The sequence below is a fragment of the Agelaius phoeniceus genome, chromosome 27, assembly GCF_051311805.1.
Source record: "Agelaius phoeniceus isolate bAgePho1 chromosome 27, bAgePho1.hap1, whole genome shotgun sequence".
Classification (NCBI taxonomy): Eukaryota; Metazoa; Chordata; class Aves; order Passeriformes; family Icteridae; genus Agelaius; species Agelaius phoeniceus.
Window position 1 is genome coordinate 978,708 of NC_135291.1, and position 25,636 is coordinate 1,004,343.

General features: G+C 62.1%; 2 protein-coding genes across 2 annotated transcripts; both read right to left on the reverse strand.

The window, feature by feature from the left end:
* Window positions 1-611: 611 nt before the first annotated feature.
* On the reverse strand, window positions 612-2,964 carry LOC143695864 (uncharacterized). Its single transcript, XM_077191072.1, has 3 exons — window positions 2,923-2,964; window positions 1,362-2,360; window positions 612-890 (listed from the first exon to the last, which is right to left on the reverse strand). The coding sequence occupies exons 1-3, from the start codon at window positions 2,935-2,937 to the stop codon at window positions 612-614; spliced, it is 1,293 nt and encodes a 430-aa protein (XP_077047187.1). The 5' UTR covers window positions 2,938-2,964.
* An 8,041-nt stretch (window positions 2,965-11,005) lies between these two features.
* LOC129134394 (uncharacterized) lies at window positions 11,006-19,646 on the reverse strand. The gene is made up of 7 exons (XM_077191073.1): window positions 19,632-19,646; window positions 18,177-19,049; window positions 16,844-17,833; window positions 15,466-16,458; window positions 14,056-15,045; window positions 12,736-13,755; window positions 11,006-12,352 (listed from the first exon to the last, which is right to left on the reverse strand). The coding sequence occupies exons 1-7, from the start codon at window positions 19,644-19,646 to the stop codon at window positions 11,351-11,353; spliced, it is 5,883 nt and encodes a 1,960-aa protein (XP_077047188.1). The 3' UTR covers window positions 11,006-11,350.
* Between the last annotated feature and the right edge of the window lie 5,990 nt (window positions 19,647-25,636).

The window sequence follows — 25,636 nt, forward strand, 5'->3', positions numbered from 1 at the left end:
TGGCACCGCTCGGCCACCCCATGGCCGCTGAGGCTGACAGGTTCATCATTGATATAGAACTGGTAGATGTAGTTATGAGTCCCATCCACGTGATCCTTGGCCAGGCGGGCGTTGGCCTCCCACAGCCGCTCGGCCACGGCCACCTTGGCCACCAAGTCCTTGGGGATATCAGGGGACTCCTCATTTGTCCCCTTCAGGGCGGCCTCGATGTCCCCAACCCTGCGCTGCAGCTCCCGGGTGAAGGCGGTGGCTCCGTCACACGCGGCCACCAAGCGCTCCAGCAGCCCCAGGGCCGCCTCCAGCTGCTGTCTCCTTCTGCTTGCCGTAGTGACCAGGCTGGCAGCCCCCCCAGCCTCTCTCCTCACCCGGGCTTCACACCCGGCCACCACCTCGGCCCCCTCCTCCCTGCCCAGGGCCTGACCCAGCTCCCCCATGTGTTCCTGAGCTGTCCCATCACGGGCAGCCTCGGCCTGCAGATCCCTGGCCCGGGCGGTGTTGGTGGCCACCTTGTGAGTCACCTCAGTGACCATCGCCCTGCAGGCGTCGCGGAGCTTGGTGGCTTTCCTGGCCAGGTCATCCCACATCTCAACTCGCCCATCCACCGCCTCCTGCTACTCCCTGGCCGCCCGTCTCACATCATCCCAGGTGGTCCCTGGGGTTCTCCTGTAGGCGGCCAGGGCCCGGCTCAGGGACGTGGGAGGTGGATCCTCAGAGGTGCCATTGCGGCGGAACCAGGCTTCATCAATGCCACAGGGGCTGCAGTCGAACTCCTTGGTGAAGCCAAACAGTTCATTGTACAGGAAACTTGGGGACTTGGGCAGCATCATCATCTCCTCGTCCCGCCTGGGCAGGGTGGCACGCAGCTCGCCCAGGGTGGCCCTCGTGGTGACCTGTGGCAGCAGCAGGGCCAGGGACAGCTGGGGAGGGGACAGGGGAGGTGTCAGGGACCTGGTGGCACTTGTGGTGTCCTGGGCTGGCCCCTGCCCCCGAGGGGTCCCCTCTGTCCCCTCCGTCCCTTTGTCAGCCTCTTGTTCCCTCTGCCCCATGGCCCCTCCCCTCGGAGCCCCTCCCAGCCCCGCCCCTCTGCTGTCCCCTCTGCCACCACCGCCACCCCCGTGTCCCCTCCCCGCCGTGTCGCCCCCATTCCCCACTGCACGCTCCTCCCCCTTTCCCCTCCCCCTCTCTGTCACCGCCCCCCTTCCGGCCCCTCCCTCCTGTCCCCTGTGCAACCTCCTGACCCCGCCCACCCCCCCCCCCCCGGTGTCCTCTCCATCCCCCTTTGCCCCCCCCCCTCCTGTCCCCTCTGTCCCCATCTCTCTCCCCCGCCCCCCCCATCGCACGTCTTGGGGCTCCAGGCTCACTGGGGACTCCCTGGGGATGCTCTGGGGACATGGTGGGGGGTGAGAGAACCAGAACATGGCTCTTTGGTGCTGCTCGGTGGCTCTTTGGCACCGCTCGGCCACCCCACAGGCACTGGGGCTGGTGGGGCCAACAGCGAAGAAGATGTTGATGGCGTCTGGAACTGCCCCCAGCAGGTGATCCTTGGCCAGGCGGGCGTTGGCCTCCGACAGCCGCTCAGCCTCGGCCACGTTGGCCTCCATGTCCTTCGGGACATCGGGGGACTCCTCATTTGTCCCCTCCGAGGTGCCCTCGATGTCCCCAGCCCTGCGCTGCAGCTCCCGGTTGAAGGCGGTGGCTCCGTCACACGCGGCCACCAAGCGCTCCAGCAGCCCCAGGGCCGCCTCCAGCCGCTGTCTCTCCATGGTGGCCCTGATGGCCTCCCTGGCAGCCACCCTGGCCTCTCTCCTCTCCTGGGCTTCACGCCCGGCCACCACCTCGGCCCCCTCCTCACCTGGGCCCAGTGCCTGTCCCATCTCCCCCATGTGTTCCTGAGCTGTCCCATCACGGGCAGCCTCGGCCTGCAGCTCCCTGGCCCGGGCGGTGGCAGTGGCCTCCCTGTCGGCCGCCTTGGTGGCCAAATCCCTGCAGGTGTTGCGGAGCTTGGTGGCTTTCTTGGCCAGCTGGGCCCAGCTGTCCTTGAGGCTTTCCAGTGACGTGTCCCATGTGGAGAACTGCCATTGCCGAGGCTCCTGGGGGGTCCCTAGGGTGCTGTCATAGGCGGCCAGGGCCTGTCTCAGGAAGGTCAGAGGGTTAATACAATCATTGGTGACATTCCATTTCCGCCAGGTGTCATCGGTGCGGTACAGGGTGGCCCGGAGTTCCCTGGTGAATTCCTCCGTGTCCCGGGACAGGCTCGCTGCAGACCCGAGCAGCGTCTCGTTCTCCCTGGGCAGGGTGGCCAGCAGCTGGCCCAGGATGGCCCCAGCGCTGTCCTGCGGCTGCAGCAGGGCCGGGGACAGCTGGGGAGGGGACACGGGAGCTGTCAGGGACCTGGTGGCAGCTGCGGCCTGCTGGCCTGGCCCCTGTGCCCTCCTGGGGCGCCCCTTGTCCCCTCCCTGGAGGGCTCTGCTGTCCCCTCTGTGCCTTTGTCACCCCCCTGACCCCTCTGCCACCCCCTGCCGCCTCCTGTTGTCCCCCCCCAGCTCTCTGTCACCTCGCCCCTTCCTCCTCTGCCCTCCTGTCCCCTTTGCGATGCCCCCTGTCCCTCCCGCCACCCCCGTGTCCCCCCCGTCATGCCTGTGTCCCCCTGGTCACCCCCGTGTCCCTGCCTTTTGTCACCCACTGCCTTTTGTCACCCCCCCGTGTCCCCTCTGCCACCCCCGTGTCCCCACAACCACCCCCGTGTCCCCTCTGTCCCCCACTGCCTTTTGTCACCCCCCCGTGTCCCCTCTGCCACCCCCGTGTCCCCTCCATCCCCCACTGCCTTTTGTCACCTGCCCCCCCCCCCCCCCCCCGTGTCCCCTCTGCCACCCCCGTGTCCCCTCTGTCCCCTCCCCCGCCACCACTCCGGGACTGTCGCACCTCGAGGGGCTCCATGGCACCTGGGGACGCTCCAGGGACGCTCCGGGGATGCCTTGGGGACACTCCAGGGACACTCTGGGGACGCTCCTGGTGACGAACACGCCCGGGTGGCAGTTGGGGACACACAGGAACGGGTGCAGCCAGATGGAGGAAGCAGGAAGAGGTGACATCACCACCCCTCCCCCCTTCCCGTGGGGCCAGGGCTGGGTCCCCAATGTCCCCCCCCGAGGCCACCAAGGGGACCCCAATGTCCCCCCGGGGTCCCCAACAAGGCTCAGGTGTCCCCTGATGTCCTACTGGGGACACCGGGGGCACACCAGGGTCCTGTTGGGGACACTGCGGGGACATCGGGGACATCGTGGCAACCCAAAACAGGACAGGGGACGTCAGGGTGGCCCCGGTGTCCCCAAGGGAAGGACCCGGGGGTGTCCCCAAGGGAAGGACCCGGGGGTGTCCCCAAGGTCCCCAACAGGACCCCGGTGAGTCCCTGGTGTCCCCAGCTGGACATTGGGGGACACCTGGGGCTTGTGGGGGACATTGGGGCAACACCAGGGCCATGTGGGGACACTCAGGGGACATCAGGGTCCCATTGGGGACATTGGGGGGACACTGGGGACCCTGCCCTGGCCCCACAGGTGGGGAGAGCATGGGGGACAGTGAGGTCACCTCTTCCTGCTTCCTCCATCTGGCCGTGACACGTTCCCCTGTGTCCCCAACTGTCACCTGGGCGTGTTTGTCACCTGGAGTGTCCCCTGAGTGTCCCCAGAGTGTCCCCAGAGTGTCCCCAGTGTGTCCCCAGAGTGTCCCCTGAGTGTCCCCTGAGTGTCCCCAGAGTGTCCCCTGCGTGTCCCTAGTGTGTCCCCTGAGTGTCCCCAGAGTGTCCCCAGAGTGTCCCAGGTGGCCATGGAGCCCCTCAAGGTGTGACAATCCCGGCGTGGGGGGACACGGGGGTGACAGAGGGGACAGGAGGGCGTGACAGGAAGGAGGGAGGTGACAGAGGGCTGGAGGGGACCGAGGGTGGCAGAGGGGACAGCGGGAGGGTGGCAGGGGGTGGCAGAGGGGATGAGGGGGTGGCAAAGGGACAGAGGGGACAGCAGAGCCCTCCAGGGAGGGGACAAAGGGGACCCCGGGAGGGCACAGGGGCCACCGCAGGAGGCCACAAATGCCACCAGGTCCCTGACACCTCCCCTGTGCCCTGCCCAGGTGTCCCCTTCTCCGGTGCTCTGGGCTCTGGGGGCCCTGGTGGCCACCCTGGGCGAGGTGGCGGCCACCGTGCCCGGGCCGCAGAGGGACGAGCAGCAGCGCCTGTGCCCAGGGTCCCTGAGCAGCTGTGCCTGCAGCCGCCACAAGGCCCTGAGTGTCCCCTCCGTGCTGTCACCTCCCCAGGCCACCGCCATGTCCCCTCCCTGCGCCAGGCCCTGGCCGCCCTCAGGCCCACCCCGGGGCCACCTGGGCCAAGGTGGGAGCCTCAGCCTGGGCCTGGCAGGGGCTGGCCCAGAGCTGGTACCGGCTGGCCCGGGGCACCTCCGAGCTCTATGGGGCCCGTGGGGATGAGGCCACCACCGAGGCCACCACCGAGGCCACCACCGAGGCCACCGCCCGGGCCGGGGACCTGCAGGGTGAGGCCACCCACAGGGACACAGGGTGGGGACAACACGGTGGCCATGGCCCAGCAGCCACCGGTGGCCCTGGACAGGGAGGAGGTGGCCTCGGATTGGGCTGTGCTCAAGGCCCAGGTGGCGGTGGCCACTGAGGAGGAGGAGGAGGAGAAGGAGGAGGAGGAGGAGGCTGCCAGAGAGGAGGAAGAGGCTGCCAGAGAGGAAGAAGAGGCAGCCAGAGAGGAGGATGAGGGTGCCAGGGAGGAGGAGGCGGCCACCAGGAGGGGCCAGCGCTGGCCGGTGGCCCTGGGGCCGCTGGAGCGCTTGGTGGTGGCCGCGTGTCCAAGAGCCGGGTGTTTCGTCTTTGAGAGGTGGCACCCGCTCGAGGCCATCAAGGCCACCCTGAAGGGGACAAAGGAGGCATCCCCTGGTGTCCCCGAGGCCTCGGTGGCCACGGTGGCCGAGGCTGAGCCGCTGTGGGAGGCCAGCGCCCGCCTGGCCACGTGTCACCTGCTGGGGACACTTGGGGACATCTGCAGGCTCCTCACAAAGGGCCCTGGGGGCTCCGATGGCCCACGGTGGCCGAGCGGTGCCAAAAAGCCATCGAGGACATCCCGAGGCTGCTGCGGGGTCAGTGATGTCACCGCTGTGACATCACTGAGGGCCATGACATCATCGGGGACATCGCTGCTGTCACCTGTCCCCTCCCCACATGGGATTTGAGACGAATCTGGGGAATTTTCTGGGAATTTTCACTGATCCATGTTGGGAGTCTTTTGCAGACGGAGGAGTTCTTGCAGGACAGTGGCCGCACTCAGCCGATGCACAATCCAGCCTGCTTGCACCAACGGGCACCAGCAATGAATAATGGACGTGGTCAGAAATGGGGTCGGTGTAGCCTGGAAAGAGAGACAGGAAGAAGAGCAATCAGGACTCAGCAGGCTTGGGAAAGAGAGAAAAAAGTGAGCCACGGGTGGGCCAGACGACCACAGCAAGACATGAAAAATCAGGAGATCCCATCAGCATTCCAATTTAGACGCGTGCACAGCTGGGATTGACCAATCGTGTGTTAGCCAGAGACGTGCGGACAGCGGGGATTTATGATCAATAAGGTCCTTTTAGGGATGAGAAATTTGGCTCCACAGGATCCTGGTGGTCACGGGGTGATGGCCCCGAACCTCCGCGCCCCGCGTTTCTGGTGGGGAACGCGGGCAGGCCCAAGGTCGTAGCACCAAAGGGACTCGAGGTCGGCGATTTGGCCGCTGCGCAGGGCATCGGAGCCAACCCTCGAGGAGAGGAGAAACTGCTCGAAAGGCTCCTCACTGCCCCGGGGAGAGGGAAAGGGTCCTGGAGCCCCAATCGTAGCCGACTTGAATCTCACCCTGATCAAGGTGAGCGGCCGGGCAGGAGATGGGGTCTGGACATGGAAGGGAAGGTGTTCAGAAACTCCTCCAACACATCCTCTCCAAGAGAGAACAAAAGTGCGATGCTTCCAGCGTGAAGGGACTATTGGGCTTGGCACCGTGATCTCACAGCAGGAGCAGCGGTCGCCTTTGAGATTTCAGCATGGGAAGCTGTGGGGCGGATGTTGTGGGACTCAGTTGCATCTGGCCAGAGTGAGGCCAAAGAGGCGCCTAAATCTGCTGCTTTGTGGGAAATTAGCATAGAGGTGCTGCAAGCCCTAAAGGCAGAGAGGAAAGCAGCTGCTGCTGCTGCTGGGGATGTGCAGCCCTTGCCTCCGAGTCAGAACAGCCTCAGGCATTCCCAGCAACTTCAGCTCAGCAGCTGTTTCCTGCCAGAGTCAGAACAGCCTCAGGCATTCCCAGCAACTTCAGCTCAGCAGCTGTTTCCTGCCGCCTCAGATATCCCCGCAGGCAGCCCACGGCCCCTGAGCTCAGAATCGAGCATTGGATGGACCGAGAGCTCCTCCAGCTCCGAGCGGGAATGAGGAAGCTGCTGCCCCTTGGGGGGGCCGGGCTGTCAGACACAGGACAGAGCTGTAATGGGAGTGAAAAACCTCTCTGGGGGATTGGTGTGCAGGACACAGGACAAAGCTGTAATGGGAGTGAAAAACCTCTCTGGGGATTGGTGTGCAGGACACAGGACAAAGCTGTAATGGGAGTGAAAAACCTCTCTGGGGATTGGTGTGCAGGACACAGGACAGAGCTGTAATGGGAGTGAAAAACCTCCCTGGGGATTGGGCTGTCAAAGGACAAAGCTGTAATGGGAGTGAAAAACCTCTCTGGGGATTGGTGTGCAGGACAGGACAAAGCTGTAATCAGAATAAAAAACCTCTCTGGGGATTGGTGTGCAGAGCACAGAGCAAAGCTGTAATCAGAATAAAAAACCTCTCTGGGGATTGGTGTGCAGAGCACAGGACAAAGCTGTAATCAGAATAAAAAACCTCTCTGGGGATTGGTGTGCAGGACACAGGACAGATGCACTCAGAGTGAAGAAACTGTTGATGACAGTAATTTAGAAACTAAACCCGCTGTAAGTGAAAACGATAAGGAAGGAGATGTTATTGTGAATAATACTGCTATCGAAGAGGGTTTAAAATCTTTGGTGGACAAATTGCAAAAATTGGGAATTGGACAAAAGGATTTGGCTGTCCCCAAAAGAGACTTTTCTTGTGAGAAAATGGGCTTGCCAGTGATAGTGGGTTCAGACAGACAGCCAGGAAAGCGGCCAGTGCCCTCTCAGTTTGTCTCTGAGCCAGCGCTGGAGCCGGTTAAACGAAACCCTCCCTCTCAGGCTGTAGAGAATGAGGAATCGGAGTTGGAATGTGGCCCTGAAACAGAAGCAGCTCAGAAACGAAAGTGGAAGGGAGTTATTGCGGAAGCTGCTGGGGAAGGGACTTTTCTCTGAAATGATGCAGGGGCTTTTCCCGTGGTGACCAATGCTGCTGGGAGAGTTTGGGAACCTTTCCACTGGAAGATTTCAGAAAGGTTGAGAGCTGCAATTTCACAATTTGGTTGTTGAAAATCCCAACTCGCGCAGTCACTCCTGCAGTAATATATTTTTACATCTAAAAATAATAAATAATAAACAAAAGTAAGAAATCAATATATCACGGGCATTAAAATGTTCAAAAAATTAAATAGACAACTAATAAATATTAAAATAGGGACTGTACATGTTAAAATGCTTTTGTGTAACTGACTCAGTGGTGTAAAACAATTCCCTTGTTTCTCACGCCTGGGCCCGGCCTCTGCAGGTGGTGACAGCAGCGACACAAACCTGAGGAGAATTTATGAATCGATCAGGGGGTGTGAAACAACAGGATGGAACCAGGAGAAGAAATCAAATACATGGACCCAATCCACAGAGTGTCCAGCAGACAAAGGCAGAGGTTCAAAGCCAACAGGAGCTCCTGGAGCATCCAAACCTCCCGGGAATGTTTGAGCAAGGTCCAGACTCAGGAATGTGTTTGCAGCCCCGCCGCGGGACCGGGTGTGGAGAACGATGGGTTAAGTTAGAGGCGACTTCTTGTGCTAAAGTCCTTTTATAGCCCCTATTAAACGTTGGCAATTTCCGAGCAGTGAACTTTGTTTCTCACATCCGGCTGTGGTTTGGGGGGTGCTGAGCACTGAGCCCGCCCCGGGCGTCGCTGGGACCCCAAAAACCGCAGCCACCCCCGCCCTGTTGGGGATTGGGATTTTCTGTTCTCTCCTTGTTACTTTGGGGTTTTTTCCCCATTGCGTTGCTGAGAGGCTCTGAGGGCTGAGAAGGCGGGGAGGGGGAACTGCTCTGGTTTTTGGGAGTTTCTCCGGGAGTGGGGAACAGAGACAGCAGAGGATGGGGGCAGGGGTTGGGGGCAGCGTCTCTCTGTGGCTTTGGGCATGGGAGGAGGGCGGCCGGGCTGTGCCTGCAGAGAGAATTCCCTGGCACCGCCGGAGCTCAGCCCTGAGGGACCGATCAGGGTCCGCTCCTGTGCCCCGGCAATCCTGAACTTCCTGTGCCCAGGAATCCTGAATTCTGTATGCCCTGGGAATCCTGAATTTCCTGTCCCCCTGGAATCCTGAACTTTGTGTGCCGTGGGAGTCCTGAATTCGTATGCCCTGGGAATCCTGAATTTCATGTGCCCCAGGAATCCTGAATTTTGTGTGCTCTGGGAATCCTGAATTCCGTGTGCCCCTGGAATCCTGGATTTCATGTGCCCCAGTGTCCTGGTGTGACACTGGCACAATGCCAGTGCCCCCATGAGGATGCCCTCTCCCTGGTTTCTGCTGTGAGATGTGACCAGGAATAAGCAAAGCAGGCTCCTACTTAGGAAAGGAAAGAAAATAAAACTTTATTAACTACACCACAACTATAGATAAAAGGAACACACACAGGAAAAATGAAAACCTTACAAATACATTTCCTCCTCCCCCCACCAAATTTCCAACACAATACATCTGTTCCTCAAATCACCAACTCTTAGTCCAGCACCACCCTTCAGGCAATCAATCCTCAGTTCATCAAGAGGAGAGGAGTCCTTCTTGTACCATGGGCTTCCCCTGGAAACACAGCTGAAGCCTCGTGTGTTTCCGTGTCACTCGTGGCACCGGCCGGAGTCCATCTGCCATCGTGACCTCTTCCTTTTCATGTCCAGTGCTCTCACCACTGAACACGGACCAGAGCTGCTTCTGGGGTTGTCTTTTTAAGGATGCTCTGTCCCGATCCAAAAAAGGCACAGTCTCTCCTTTGGGACACCTGTCCCCACAGTCTCTCTTTTGGGACACCTGTCCCCCCCATATTTTTTCACCCCCTGGGGCTGAGGGGCACCAACACTGAACCCTCTTGGTTCTGAGGCATTGCCTCCCCCTAGATGCAGTCTCTGTGTCACAAGGAACATGGTTCTGTCCATGGCTGTACAAAAAGAGTCCAGCAAAAGCCACTCCATCATCTCTTGCCACTAGGATTCTTCTCTACTCTTCCACGATTTCTCACTCGCCCAGAGCTCTCTCACACTTGCACATTCTTTCCTCATCTTCCATTCTATCTTCTAGGAGAGGTCAATGATCTGTAAAGTTCTCATTCTCCAAAAAGGGGTTAAAAGCTCCTACAAGCGGCCGGCTGAACCCCCCCCTTCTCCGTCCCAGCCGTGCTGCCGGCACAGGCCCATGTTTATCCATGTTTATCCATGTTTATCCATGTTTATCCATGTTTATCCATGTTTATCCAGTCTCAAGGTTACAGTCCCAGGCAGTGGCTCTCTCTCTCTCTCTCTCTCTCTCTCTCTCTCTCTCTCTCTCTCTCTCTCTCCCTCTCTCTCTCTCTCTTTCTCTCTCTCTCTCTCTCTGTGTCTCTCAGGGGGGGCTGCCCGATGGCTCCCGGTGTCTCTCTCTCTCTCTTCCACCCTTCCACCCCCGGGCTCAGGCCTACCTCTCCCGGCCACATGGCTTTTCCCCTCTCCCTGCCCAGCCAGCAGCTGGGCCGGGGCAGAGACCCGAACTCTTTCCCCCCGGAACCCAAGAGAGCCTCCCAGGGGAGAGCCCTGCTTTTAACCCCATGTTCTCAGAGGCGGATCCATGTCCTAATGGCCACATTAGATGCCAATATTAAAATCTGAGCATCCATGGCCTGAGCACAGCATCCCAGAAAACACATTTCCTGTCAAACCACCACACCAATCACAGCCCAGCTGGCTTGGAGAGAGAGTCCGAGACAGCTGCCTTTGTTAATTTTCTTTCCTTTCTATTCCTAACTTAGCTCGCCTTCTGATAAGAACCTTTTCTTCTATTAGTATAGTTTTAATGCAATATATATCATAAAATAAAAATTCAAGCCTTCTGAAACCTGGAGTCAGATCCTCGTCTCTTCCCTCAACACAAGACCCCTGTGAACACGGTCACAGTGCTAGGCTGGGATTAACTCTTGCAGCTGGGCCCCTGTCTCAAAACACCTTCCAGCCAACCTCCAGGAATTTATCCATGTCCTGAACTCCCTTTATCTTCTCTTCTTATATCATTTGAAGCGTGACGCACCCAAAACAAACCCAGATGTGCTTTACCCTCAGCTGATTCAGGATCTAGATCAGCATATTTGATGGCGGTTTCTCTTCACCTGTTTAAAAAATCAGTGTTTGATTCATCATCATTTTGCCTCACTTGGCGAAGCTTTGGCCAATTTACAGCTTTTAGAGACCCCATGTTTTAACCCCCATTCCACGAGGCTTTGATATCATTTTAGTTTTGCCATCTGCTCGGGTGTATTTGCATCCCACCCAGGGTTTCCAAGGGGAAATATCTCAGTGACAGCGCCTTGAAGCAGCTCCCTGGCTGTGCTCCCCTCAAGGAACGTTGGGATGGATTTATTGACCACTCGTCTCTCGATGGGGTCAGTGATGTGTCAGACACAGAGTTCAGATCAGCCCGGTCTGATTTATAGAGAGGACATTAATTAATTTATTTATTTATTTATAGGCTGCATGGTGCACACATGAACGGATAGATTCTATTGCACCAACCAGAAGCTACAAGGAATCATCGATAATCAAAATCAGTATCAAATTGCTGGTGATCAATAACAATGTGTAAAATGCAATACAAAAGTGCAAAAGGCAAGGCAGAATTGCAGAAGCCAATGCAGAATTGCAGAAGCCAATTATAAAATGGCAATTCATGGCCTGGCTCTGCTGCGCAGTGGAAAGCTGGACGCTCTTGAGGGGACTCATTCACCCCTGTCCCCGAGTGTCCCCCCTGAGTGTCCCCAGTGATGTCACCCCAGGAATTCCCAGCAGGATTTGGGACAGTATCATGGAAAATTCCCAGGAAATTCCCCAAATCTGTCTCAAAGACTGCACGGGGAGGGCACTGGTGACAGCAGTGATGTCCCCAATGATGTCACTGCCGTGATGACGTCGCAGCAGTGACGTCACTGTCCTGAAGCAGCCTTGGGATGGCCTCGATGGCTTTTTGGCACCGCTCGCCCACCGCGCAGCTGCCAGGGCCATCGGGGCCACCGTAACCATCATAGGGACTCAAGAGGAGGTCGTGGATGTCCCCAAGTGTCCCCAGCAGGTGATCCTTGGCCAGGCAGGCGTTGGCCTCCCACAGCCGCTCGGCCACAGCCACCTTGGCCGCCAAATCCTCGGGGATATCAAAGAATCCCTCATTTGTCCCCTTTAGGGCGGCCTCGATGTCCCCAACCCTGCGCTGCAGCTCCCGGGGGAAGGCGGTGGCTCCGTCACACGCGGCCACCAAGCGCTCCAGCAGCCCCAGGGCCGCCTCCAGCCGCTGTCTCTCCATGGTGGCCCTTGTGGCCTCCCTGGCAGCCACCCTGGCCTCTCTCCTCACCTGGGCTTCATGCCCGGCCACCACCTCGGCCCCCTCCTCCCTGCCCAGGGCCTGTCCCAGCTCCCCCATGTGTTCCTGAGCTGTCCCATCACGGGCAGCCTCGGCCTGCAGCTCCCTGGCCCGGGCGGTGTTGGTGCCCTCCCTGTCGGCCGCCTCGGTGGCCAAATCCCTGCAGGTGTTGCGGAGCTTGGTGGCTGCCCTGGCCAGCTGGGCCCAGCTGTTCACAAGCGCAGACACCGACCGGTGCCACTTCCTGGCTGCCATTGTCACATGGCCCCAGGTGGTCCATGGGGTGCTCTCCCAGGCAGGCAGGGCCTGGCTCAGGGAGGGGACAGGGTCACCATCATCGGAGGTGACATTGCGGTGCCACCAGGTGCCCTCAGTGCAGTACAGGGTGACCCGGAGGCTCTCAGTGAAGGTCACCAGGTCCCAGTACAGGCTCACGGTGGACACGGGCAGCATCTCCTCGTCCCTCCTGGGCAGGGTGGCCAGCAGCTCGCCCAGGGTGGCCACCACGGTGACCTGTGGCTGCAGCAGGGCCGGGGACAGCTGGGGAGGGGACATGGGCGGTGTCAGGGACCTGGTGGCACTTGTGGTGTCCTGGGCTGGCCCCTGCCCCCGAGGGGTCCCCTCTGTCCCCTCCGTCCCTTTGTCAGCCTCTTGTTCCCCCTGCCCCATGGCCCCTCCCCTCGGAGCCCCGCCCAGCCCCGCCCCTCCGCTGTCCCCTCTGCCACCCCCAACACCCACCATGGCCGCCCCCTCCCCCACTGCCCCCTCCCCCCCGTTTCCCCTCCCCCTCTCTGTCCCCTCCCCCCTTCCTGCCACCCCCTCCTGTCCCTCCCATCCCCCACTGCCCCTTTCCCCACCCCCCATGCCCCCTGTCCCCCGAGTGTCCCCTCTGTCCCCTCTGCCCACCGTGCCCCCCATCGCACCTCTTGGGGCTCCAGGCTCACTGGGGAGATCTTGGGGACGCTCTGGGGACACTCTGGGACTTGGAGGAGCCTTGGGATGTCCTCGGTGGCTCTTTGGCACCGCTCGGCCACCCCACGGGCACTGGGGCGGGTGGGATCACCATTGAAATAGAAGCCGATGATGTCCCCAAGTGTCCCCAGCAGGTGATCCTTGGCCAGGCGGGCATTGGCCTCCCACAGCTGCTCGACCTCGGCCACCTTGGCCACCAAATCCGCAGGGATATCAGGGGACTCCTCGTTTGTCCCCTTCAGGGCGGCCTCGATGTCCCCAGCCCTGAGCTGCAGCTCCCGGGGGAAGGCGGTGGCTCCGTCACACGCAGCCGCCAAGCGCTCCAGCAGCCCCAGGGCCTCCTCCACCTGCTGTCTCTCCATGGTGGCCCTGATGGCCTCGCTGGCAGCCATCCTGACCTCTCTCCTCTCCTGGGCTTCATAGTCCCCCTCCTCCCTGCCCAGGGCCCGACCCAGCTCCCCCATGTTTTCCTGAGCTTTCCTAACAACGGCATCAAGTTCCAGCAGGTCCCTGACCCCTCCGATGTGGATGGCCTCCAATTCGGCCGCCTCGGTGGCCAAATTCCTGCAGGTGTTGCGGAGCTCGGTGGCTTTCCTGGCCAGCTGGGCCCAGCTGTTCACAAGCACAGCCACCGACCGGTGCCACTTGCTGGCTGCCATTGTCACATGGCCCCAGGTGATCCCTGGGGTGCTCTCCCAGGCAGCCAGGGCCTGGCTCAGGGAGGTGACAGGGTCACCATCATGGGAGGTGCGAGGATCATCATCATTGGAGGTGACACTGTGGTGCCACCAGCTGTCATCAATGCGGTACAGGGTGACCCGGAGCTCATTGGTGAATTCCTCCAGGACCCAGTAAAGGCTCCCTGGGGACATGAACGCCAGCCTCTCCTCATCCACCCTGGGCAGGGTAGCCAGCAGCTCGCCCAGAGTGGCCACCACGGTGACCTGTGGCTGCAGCAGGGCCGGGGACAGCTGGGGAGAGGACAGGGGAGGTGTCAGGGACCTGGTGGCACTTGTGGTGTCCTGGGCTGGCCCCTGCCCCGAGGGGCCCCCTCTGTCCCCTCCGTCCCTTTGTCAGCCTCTTGTTCCCCCTGCCCCATGGCCCCTCCCCTCGGAGCCCCGCCCAGCCCCGCCCCTCTGCTGTCCCCTCTGCCACCCCCCCCACCCCCCGTGTCCCCCCTAGACCCCACTGCTCCCTCCCCTCCCCCCACAGTGCTCCCTCTTTCCTGGCCCCCCCCGCCCCCATTGAACCTCTTGGAGCTCCACACTCACTGGGGCCACCTTGGGGACACCTTGGGGACGCTCTCGGGGTCGAAGGAGCCTCGGGATGTCCTCGGTGGCACTTTGGCACCGCTCGGCCACCCCACGGCCGCTGAGGCTGACAGGTTCATCATAGATATAGACCTTGCAGATGTAGTGACGTGTCCCCTCCAGGTGATCCTTGGCCAGGCGGGTGCTGGCCTCCCACAGCCGCTCGGCCACAGACACCTTGGCCACCAAGGCCTCAGGGATATCAGGGGACGCCTCATTTGTCCCCTTCAGGGCAGCCTTGATGTCCCCAACCCTGCGCTGCAGCTCCCGGGTGAAGGCAGTGGCTTCGTCACACGCGGCCACCAAGCGCTCCAGCAGCCCCAGGGCCGCCTCCAGCCGCTGTCTCCTTCTGCTTGCCGTAGTGGCCAGGCTGGCAGCCACCCTGGCCTCTCTCCTCACCTGGGCTTCACGCCCGGCCACCACCTCGGCCCCCTCCTCGCTGCCCAGGGCCTGACCCAGCTCCCCCATGTGTTCCTGAGCTGTCCCATCATGGGCAGCCTCGGCCTGCAGCTCCCTGGCCCAGGCGGTGTTGGTGGCCACCTTGTGAGTCACCTCAGTGACCATCGCCCTGCAGGCGTCGCGGAGCTCGGTGGCTGCCCTGGCCTGGTCGGCCCAGATGCGAACACGCCAATCCACCGCCTCCTGCCACTTCCTGGCCGCCAGTCTCACATGGAACCAGGTGGTCCATGGGGTGCTCCTGTAGGCGGCCAGGGCCCGGCTCAGGGACGTGGGAGGTTCAACCCGAGAGGTGCCTTTGCGGCGGAACCAGGCTTCATCAATGCCATAGGGGGTGCAGTCGAACACCGCAGTGAAGTCCAACAGTTCACTGTACAGGCACCATGGGGACTTGAGCAGCATCATCATCTCATTGTCCCGTCTGGGCAGGGTGGCCAGCAGCTCGCCCAGGGTGGCCACCGCGGTGACCTGTGGCTGCAGCAGGGCCGGGGACAGCTGGGGAGGGGACAGGGGAGGTGTCAGGGACCTGGTGGCACTTGTGGTGTCCTGGGCTGGCCCCTGCCCCCGAGGGGTCCCCTCTGTCCCCTCCGTCCTTTCTATGTCAGTTCCCCTCTCTGCCAGCCCCTGTCTCTCCCCTCGGAGCCCCGCCCAGCCCCTGCCCCCTCTGCTGTCCCCTCTGCCACCACCGCCACCCCCGTGTCCCCTCCCCGCCGTGTCCCCCCCATTCCCCACGGCACGCTCCTCCCCCTTTCCCCTCCCTCCCTCTGTCACCGCCCCCCTTCCAGCCCCTCCCTCCTGTCCCCTGTGCAACCTCCTGACCCCACCTACCCCCCCTGTGTCCTCTCCATCCCCCATTGTCCCCTCCCCGCTCCTGTCCCCTCTGTCCCCATCTCCCTCCCCCTGCCCCCATCGCACCTCTTGGAGCTCCAGGCTCACTGGGGACACCCTGGGGACGCTCTGGGGACACTCTGGGGTTCGAAGGAGCCTCGGGATGTCCTCGATGGCTCTTTGGCACCGCTCGGCCACCCCACAGGCACTGGGGCTGGTGGGGCCACCAGTGAACCAGAGCTTGCTGGCGTCTGGAACTGCCCCCAGCAGGTGATCCCTGGCCAGGCGGGCGCTGGCCTCCCACAGCCGCTCGGCCTCGGCCACCTTGGCCACCAAGGCCTCGGGGACATCGGGGGACGCCTCATTTGTCCCCTCCATGGTGACCTCGATGTCCCCAACCCTGCGCTTCAGCTTCCGGGGGAAGGCGGTGGCTCCGTCACACGCGGCCACCAAGCGCTCCAGCAGCCCCAGGGCCGCCTCCAGCCGCTGTCTCACCATGGTGGCCCTTGTGGCCTCGCTGGCAGCCACCCAGGCCTCTGTCCTCCTCTGGACATTATAGCTGTCCTCCTCCTCGGCCCCCTCCTCCCCGCCCAGGGCCTGTCCCAGCTCCCCCATGTTTTCCTGAGGAGTCACAAAAATTTCAGCCCTGCGCTGCCGCTCCCTGGCCAGGGCTGCCCTGTCGAGCGCCTCAGCAGCCGCTTCAATGCCAGAGTTGCGGAGCTTGGTGGCTGCCCTGGCCAGCCGGGCCCAGCTGTTCACCAGCACAGCCACCAACCCCTGCCACTCGCTGGCCGCCATTGTCACACAGTCCCAGGTGGTCCCTGGGGTGCTCCTGCAGGCAGCCAGGGCCCGGCTCAGGGAGGGGACAGGGTCACCACCATCAGAGGTGACATTGCGGCGCCACCAGGTGCCCTCAGTGCAGTACAGCGTGACCCGGAGCTCCTTGGTGAAGGTCACCAGGTCCCAGTAAAGTTCCACTGCGGACACAAGCTTCATCTCGCCCCGCCTGGGCAGGGTGGCCAGCAGCTCGCCCAGGGTGGCCACCACGGTGACCTGTGGCTGCAGCAGGGCCGGGGACAGCTGGGGAGGGGACAGGGGAGGTGTCAGGGACCTGGTGGCACTTGTGGTGTCCTGGGCTGGCCCCTGCCCCCGAGGGTTCCCCTCTGTCCCCTCCGTCCCTTTGTCAGCCTCTTGTTCCCCCTGCCCCATGGCCCCTCCCCTCGGAGCCCCGCCCAGCCCCGCCCCTCTGCTGTCCCCTCTGCCACCCCAACTCCCACCATGGCCGCCCCCTCCCCCACTGCCCCCTGCCCCCCCCCGTTTCCCCTCCCCCTCTCTGTCCCCTCCCCCCTTCCTGCCACCCCCTCCTGTCCCTCCCATCCCCCACTGCCCCTTCCCCCACCCCCCATGCCCCCTGTCCCCCGAGTGTCCCCTCTGTCCCCTCTGCCCACCGTGCCCCCCATCGCACCTCTTGGGGCTCCAGGCTCACTGGGCAGATCTTGGGGACGCTCTGGGGACACTCTGGGACTTGGAGGAGCCTCGGGATGTCCTCGGTGGCTCTTTGGCACCGCTCGGCCACCCCACGGGCACTGGGGCGGGTGGGATCACCATTGAAATAGAAGCCGATGATGTCCCCAAGTGTCCCCAGCAGGTGATCCTTGGCCAGGCGGGCGTTGGCCTCCCACAGCCGCTCGGCCTCGGCCACCATGGCCACCAAATCCTCGGGGACATCGGGGGATGCCTCATTTGTCCCCTTGAGGGCGTTTTCAGTGTCCCTGAGCCGCCACTGCAGCTCCCGGGGGAAGGCGGTGGCTTCGTCACACGCGGCCACCAAGCGCTCCAGCAGCCCCAGGGCCGCCTCCAGCCGCTGTCTCTCCATGGTGGCCCTGGTGGCCTCGCTGGCAGCCACCCCGGCCTCTCTGCTCTCCCAGGCTTCACGCCCGGCCACCACCTCGGCCCCCTCCTCCCTGCCCAGGGCCTGACCCAGCTCCCCCATGTGTTCCTGAGCTGTCCCATCACGGGCAGCCTCGGCCTGCAGCTCCCTGGCCCGGGCGGTGTTGGTGCCCTCCCTGTCGGCCGCCTTGGTGGCCAAATTCCTGCAGGTGTTGCGGAGCTCGGTGGCTTTGCTGGCCAGCTTGGCCCACCTGTCCACAAGCGCCGACACCGACCGGTGCCACTTCCTGGCTGCCATTGTCACATCATCCCAGGTGGTCCCTGGGGTGCTCCTGCAGGCATCCAGGGCCCGGCTCAGGGAGGGGACAGGGACACCATCATCAGAGGTGACATTGCAGCGCCACCAGGTGCCCTCAGTGCAGTACAGGGTGACCCGGAGGTTCCTGGTGAATTCCTCCAGGTCCCAGTACAGGCTCACTGCAGACTCGGGCAGCAGCATCTCCTCGTCCCGCCTGGGCAGGGTGGCCAGCAGCTCGCCCAGGGTGGCCACCACGGTGACCTGTGGCTGCAGCAGGGCCGGGGACAGCTGGGGAGGGGACAGGGGCGGTGTCAGGGACCTGGTGGCACTTGTGGTGTCCTGGGCTGGCCCCTGCCCCCGAGGGGTCCCCTCTGTCCCCTCCGTCCCTTTGTCAGCCTCTTGTTCCCCCTGCCCCCCCTGCCCCTCCCCTCGGAGCCCCGCCAAGCCCCGCCCCTCTTCCCCCCCCCACCGCCCCCACCCCCCGTGTCTCCTCCCCATTGTGTCCATCTCATCCCCCCTGCCCCCTCCCCCCCCGTGTCCCCTCCCCCCTTCCTGCCCCTCCCTCCTGTCCCCTTTGCCACCCTCTGTCCCCCCTTCCCCCCCCTCGCACCTCTTGGAACTCCGTGCTCACTGGGGACACCCTGGGGACACCTTGGGGACGCTCCGGGGGTTGAAGGAGCCTCGGGATGTCTTCGGTGGCTCTTTGGCACCGCTCGGCCACCCCACAGGCACTGGGGCAGGTGGGAGCACCAGTGAACCAGAGCTTGATGGTGTCTGGAAATGTCCTCACCAAGTGAGCCACGGCTCGGCGGGTGCTGGCCTCCCACAGCCGCTCGGCCACGGCCGCCTTGGCCACCAAGGCCTCGGGGACAATGGAGGACGCCTCCTTTCTCCCCACCAGGGTGTCCTCCATCTCCCACAGCAGGCATGACAGCTTCCAGGGGAAGGCGGTGGCTCCGTCACACGCGGCCCCCAAGCGCTCCAGCAGCCCCAGGGCCGCCTCCAGCCGCTGTCTCTCCATGGTGGCCCTGGTGGCCTCGCTGGCAGCCACCCCGGCCTGTATCCTCACCAAGGCTTCATACCTGGCCGTCTCAGCGGCCACCTCCGTGCAGGTGTTGCGGAGCTCGGTGGCTTTCTTGGCCAGCTCAGCCCACCTCTCCATGAGCCTTCTTGGTGACGTCTCCCATGTGGAGAACCGCCATTGCCCATGCTCCTGGGGGGTCCTTAGGGTGCTGTCATAGGCGGCCAGGGCCTGGCTCAGGAAGGTGAGAGGGTTAATACAATCATTGGTGACATTCCAGTACCGCCAGTTGTCATCGGTGCGGTACAGGGTGGCCCGGAGTTCCCTGGTGAATTCCTCCATGTCCCGGGACAGGCTCGCTGCAGACCCGAGCAGCGTCTCGTTCTCTCTGGGCAGGGTGGCCAGCAGCTGGCCCAGGATGGCCACAGCGCTGTCCTGCGGCTGCAGCAGGGCCGGGGACAGCTGGGGAGGGGACACGGGAGCTGTCAGGGACCTGGTGGCAGCTGCGGCCTGCTGGCCTGGCCCCTGTGCCCTCCTGGGGCGCCCCTTGTCCCCTCCCTGGAGGGCTCTGCTGTCCCCTCTGTGCCTTTGTCACCCCCGTGTCCCCTCTGCCACCCCCTGCCGCCTCCTGTTGTCCCCCCCCACCTCTCTGTCACCTCCCCCCTTCCTCCTCTGCCCTCCTGTCCCCTTTGCGGCCCCGTGTCCCTCCCGCCACCCCTGTGTCCCCTCTGTCACCCCCGTGTCCCCCCTGTCACCCCCGTGTCCCCTCTGCCACCCCCGTGTCCCCCCTGTCACCCCCGTGTCCCCCCAATCACCCCCGTGTCCCCTCTGTCCCCCACTGCCTTTTGTCACCCCCCCGTGTCCCGTCTGCCACCCCCGTGTCCCCTCCGTCACCCACTGCCTTTTGTCACCCCCCCGTGTCCCCTCTGTCACCCCCGTGTCCCCTCCGTCCCCCACTGCCTTTTGTCGCCCCCCCCGTGTCCCCTCTGCCACCCCCGTGTCCCCTCTGTCCCCTCCCCCGCCACCACTCCGGGACTGTCGCACCTCGAGGGGCTCCATGGCACCTGGGGATGCTCCAGGGACACTCCGGGGACACTCTGGGGACGCTCCAGGGACACTCTGGGGACACTCTGGGGACACTCCAGGGACACTCTGGGAACGCTCCTGGTGACAAACACGCCCGGGTGGCAGTTGGGGACACACAGGAACGGGTGCAGCCAGATGGAGGAAGCAGGAAGAGGTGACATCGCCACCCCCCCCCGCTTCCTGTGGGGCCAGCGCTGGGTCCCCAATGTCCCCCCCCGAGGCCACCAAGGGGACCCCAATGTCCCCCCGGGGTCCCCAACAAGGCTCAGGTGTCCCCTGATGTCCTCCTGGGGACACACCAGGGTCCTGTTGGGGACACTGCGGGGACATCGGGGACATCGTGGCAACCCAAAAGAGGACAGGGGACGTCAGGGTGGCCCCGGTGTCCCCAAGGGAAGGACCTGGGGGTGTCCCCAAGGGAAGGACACGGGGGTGTCCCCAAGGTCCCCAACAGGACCCCGGTGAGTCCCTGGTGTCCCCAGCTGGACACTGGGGGACACTTGGGGCTTGTGGGGGACATCGGGGCAACACCAGGGCCATGTGGGGACACTCAGGGGACATCGGGGTCCCACTGGGGACATTGGGGGGACACTGGGGACCCTGCCCTGGCCCCACAGGTGGGGAGAGCACGGGGGACAGTGAGGTCACCTCTTCCTGCTTCCTCCATCTGGCCGTGCCACGTTCCCCTGTGTCCCCAGCTGTCACCTGGGCGTGTTTGTCACCTGGAGTGTCCCCAGAGTGTCCCCTGAGTGTCCCCTGAGTGTCCCCAGAGTGTCCCCTGAGTGCCCCCAGAGTGTCCCCAGAGTGTCCCCAGAGTGTCCCCTAAGTGTCCCCAGAGTGTCCCCAGAGTGTCCCCAGAGTGTCCCCTGAGTGCCCCCTGAGTGTCCCCTGAGTGTCCCCAGTGTGTCCCCAGAGTGTCCCCAGAATGTCCCCTGAGTGTCCCCAGAGTGTCACCTGAGTGTCCCCAGAGTGTCCCCAGAGTGTCCCGAGAGTGTCCCCAGAGTGCCCCCAGAGTGTCCCCAGAGTGTCCCCTGAGTGTCCCCAGAGTGTCCCCAGAGTGTCACCTGAGTGTCCCCAGAGTGTCCCCAGAGTGTCCCCTGAGCATCCCCAGAGTGCCCCCTGAGTGTCCCCAGAGTGTCCCCTGCGTGTCCCCTGAGTGTCCCCAGAGTGTCCCCAGAGTGTCCCCTGCGTGTCCCCAGTGTGTCCCCAGAGTGCCCCCAGTGGCCATGGAGCCCCTCAAGGTGTGACAATCCCGGCGTGGGGGGACACGGGGGTGACAGAGGGGACAGGAGGGCGTGACAGGAAGGGGGGAGGTGCCAGAGGGCTGGAGGGGACCGAGGGTGGCAGAGGGGACAGCGGGAGGGTGGCAGGGGGTGGCAGAGGGGACGAGGGGGTGGCAAAGGGACAGAGGGGACAGCAGAGCCCTCCAGGGAGGGGACAAAGGGGACCCCGGGAGGGCACAGGGGCCACCGCAGGAGGCCACAAATGCCACCAGGTCCCTGACACCTCCCCTGTGCCCTGCCCAGGTGTCCCCTTCTCCGGTGCTCTGGGCTCTGGGGGCCCTGGTGGCCACCCTGGGCGAGGTGGCGGCCACCGTGCCCGGGCCGCAGAGGGACGAGCAGCAGCGCCTGTGCCCAGGGTCCCTGAGCAGCCATGCCTGGAGCCGCCACAAGGCCCTGACCCTCCGTGCTGTCCCCTCCCCGGGCCACCGCCATGTCCCCTCCCTGCGCCAGGCCCTGGCCACCCTCAGGCCCACCCCGGGGCCACCTGGGCCAAGGTGGGAGCCTCAGCCTGGGCCTGGCAGGTGCTGGCCCAGAGCTGGTACCGGCTGGCCCGGGGCACCTCTGAGCTCTGCGGGGCCCGTGGGGATGAGGCCAGTGGGGATGAGGCCACCACCAAGGCCACCACCGAGGCCACCACCGAGGCCACCACCGAGGCCACCGCCCGGGCCGGGGACCTGCAGTGTGAGGCCACCCGCAGGGACACAGGGTGGGGACAACACGGTGGCCATGGCCCAGCAGCCACCGGTGGCCCTGGACAGGGAGGAGGTGGCCTCGGATTGGGCTGTGCTCAAGGCCCGGGTGGCGGTGGGCACTGAGGAGGAGGAGGAGGAGGAGGAGGAGGAGGAGGAGGAGGAGGAGGAGGAGGAGGCTGCCAGAGAGGAGGAAGAGGCTGCCAGAGAGGAAGAAGAGGCAGCCAGAGAGGAGGAAGAGGGTGCCAGACAGGAGGAGGCGGCCACCAGGAGGGGACAGCGCTGGCCGGTGGCCCTGGGGCCGCTGGAGCGCTTGGTGGTGGCCGCGTGTCCAAGAGCCGGGTGTTTCGTCTTTGAGAGGTGGCACCAGCTCGAGGCCATCGAGGCCACCCTGAAGGGGACAAGGGGACAAAGGAGGCGTCCCCTGATGTCCCCAAGGCCTCGGTGGCCACGGTGGCCGAGGCTGAGCGGCTGTGGGAGGCCAGCGCCCGCCTGGCCACGCGTCACCTGCTGGGGACACTTGGGGACATCTGCAGGCTCCTCACAAAGGGCCCTGGGGGCTCTGGTGGCCCTGGTGGCTCCGATGGCCGCACGGTGGCCGAGCGGTGCCAAAAAGCCATCGAGGACATCCCGAGGCTGCTGCGGGGTCAGTGATGTCACCGCTGTGACATCATTGTGGGCCATGACATCATCGGGGACATCGCTGCTGTCACCTGTCCCCTCCCCACATGGGATTTGAGACGAATCTGGGGAATTTTCTGGGAATTTTCACTGATCCATGCTGGGAGTCTTTTGCAGACGGAGGAGTTCTTGCAGGACGATGGCCGCACTCAGCCGATGCACAATCCAGCCTGCTTGCACCAATGGGCACCAGCAATGAATAATGGACGTGGTCAGAAATGGGGTCGGTGTAGCCTTGAAAGAGAGACAGGAAGAAGAGCAATCAGGACTCAGCAGGCTTGGGAAAGAGAGAAAAAAGTGAGGCATGGGTGGGCCAGACGACCACAGCAAGACATGAAAAATCAGGAGATCCAATCAGCATTCCAATTTAGACGCGTGCACAGCTGGGATTGACCAATCGTGTGTTAGCCAGAGACGCGCGGACAGCGGGGATTTATGATCAATAAGGTCCTTTTAGGGATGAGAAATTTGGCTCCACAGGATCCTGGTGGTCACGGGGTGATGGCCCCGAACCTCCGCGCCCCGCGATTCTGGTGGGGAACGCGGGCAGGCCCAAGGTCGTAGCACCAAAGGGACTCGAGGTCGGCGATTTGGCCGCTGCGCAGGGCATCGGAGCCAACCCTCGAGGAGAGGAGAAACCGCTCGAAAGTCTCCTCACTGCCCCGGGGAGAGGGAAAGGGTCCTGGAGCCCCAATCGTAGCCGACTTGAATCTCACCCTGATCAAGGTGAGCGGCCGGGCAGGAGATGGGGTCTGGACATGGAAGGGAAGGTGTTCAGAAACTCCTCCAACACATCCTCTCCAAGAGAGAACAAAAGTGCGATGCTTCCAGCGTGAAGGGACTATTGGGCTTGGCACCGTGACCTCACAGCAGGAGCAGCGGTCGCCTTTGAGATTTCAGCATGGGAAGCTGTGGGGCGGATGTTGTGGGACTGTGTTGCATCTGGCCAGAGTGAGGCCAAAGAGGCGCCGAAATCTGCTGCTTTGTGGGAAATTAGCATAGAGGTGCTGCAAGCCCTAAAGGCAGAGAGGAAAGCAGCAGCTGCTGCTGCTGGGGCTTGTGCAGCCCTTGCCTCCGAGTCAGAACAGCCTCAGGCATTCCCAGCAACTTCAGCTCAGCAGCTGTTTCCTGCCGCCTCAGATATCCCCGCAGGCAGCCCACGGCCCCTGAGCTCAGAATCGAGCATTGGATGGACCGAGAGCTCCTCCAGCTCCGAGCGGGAATGAGGAAGCTGCTGCCCCTTGGGGGGGCCGGGCTGTCAGACACAGGACAGAGCTGTAATGGGAGTGAAAAACCTCTCTGGGGATTGGTGTGCAGGACACAGGACAGAGCTGTAATCAGAATAAAAAACCTCTCTGGGGATTGGTGTGCAGGACAGGACAAAGCTGTAATCGGAGTGAAAAACCTCTCTGGGGATTGGTGTGCAGGACACAGGACAGAGCTGTAATCAGAATAAAAAACCTCTGTGGGGATTGGTGTGCAGAGCACAGGACAAAGCTGTAATGGGAGTGAAAAACCTCTCTTGGGATTGGTGTGCAGGACAAGGCACAGCTGTAATGGGAGTGAAAAACCTCTCTGGGGATTGGTGTGCAGAGCACAGCACAGCTGCACTCAGAGTGAAGAAACTGTTGATGACAGTAATTTAGAAACTAAGCACGCTCTATGTGAAAAGGATAAGGAAGGAGAGGTTATTGTGAATAATACTGCTATCGAAGAGGGTTTAAAATCTTTGGTGGACAATTTGCAAAAACTGGGAATTGGACAAAAGGATTCGGCTGTCCCCAAAAGAGACTTTTCTTTTGAGAAAATGGGCTTGCCAGTGATAGTGGGTTCAGACAGACAGCCAGGAAAGCGGCCAGCGCCCTCTCAGTTTGTCTCTGAGCCAGCGCTGGAGCCGGTTAAACGAAACCCTCCCTCTCAGGCTGTAGAGAATGAGGAATCGGAGCTGGAATGAGGCCCTGAAACAGAAGCAGCTCAGAAACGAAAGTGGAAGGGAGTTATTGCGGAAGCTGCTGGGGAAGGGACTTTTCTCTGAAATGATGCAGGGGCTTTTCCCGTGGTGACCAATGCTGCTGGGAGAGTTTGGGAACCTTTCCACTGGAAGATTTCAGAAAGGTTGAGAGCTGCAATTTCACAATTTGGTTGTTGAAAATCCCAACTCGCGCAGTCACTTCTGCAGTAATATATTTTTACATCTAAAAATAATAAATAATAAACAAAAGTAAGAAATCAATATATCACAGGCATTAAAATGTTCAAAAAATTAAATAGACAAATAATAAATATTAAAATAGGGACAGTACATGTTAAAATGCTTTTATGTAACTGACTCAGTGGTGTAAAACAATTCCCTTGTTTCTCACGCCTGGGCCCGGCCTCTCCAGGTGATGACAGCAGCGACACAAACCTGAGGAGAATTTATGAATCGATCAGGGGGTGTGAAACAACGGGATGGAACCAGGAGAAGAAATCAAATACATGGACCCAATCCACAGAGTGTCCAGCAGACAAAGGCAGAGGTTCAAAGCCAACAGGAGCTCCTGGAGCATCCAAACCTCCCGGGAATGTTTGAGCAATGTCCAGACTCAGGAATGTGTTTGCAGCCCCGCCGCGGGACCGGCTCTGGAGAACGATGGGTTCAGTTAGAGGCGACTTCTTGTGCTAAAGTCCTTTTATAGCCCCTATTAAACGTTGGCAATTTCCCAGGAGTGAACTTTGTTTCTCACACCCGGCTGTGGTTTGGGGGCTGCTGAGCACTGAGCCCGCCCCGGGCGTCGCTGGGACCCCAAAAACCGCAGCCACCCCCGCCCTGTTGGGGATTGGGATTTTCTGTTCTCTCCTTGTTACTTTGGGGTTTTTTTCCCCATTGAGTTGCTGAGAGGCTCTGAGGGCTGAGAAGGCGGGGAGGGGGAACTGCTCTGGTTTTTGGGAGTTTCTCTGGGAGGGGGGAGCAGAGACAGCGGAGGATGGGGGCAGGGGTTGGGGGCAGCGTCTCTCTGTGGCTCTTTGGGCATGGGAGGAGGGCGGCCGGGCTGTGCCTGCAGAGAGAATTCCCTGGCACCGCCGGAGCTCAGCCCTGAGGGACCGATCAGGGTCCGCTCCTGTGCCCCGGGAGTCCTGCAATTCCTGTGCCCCTGGAATCCTGAATTCCGTGTGCTCTGGGAATCCTGCAATTCCTGTGCCCCAGGAATCCTGAATTTCCTGTGCCCCGGCAATCCTGAATTTCCTGTGCCCAGGAATCCTGAATTCCGTGTGCCCCGGCAATCCTGAATTCTGTGTGTCCCTGGAATCCTGAATTTCCTGTGCCCCG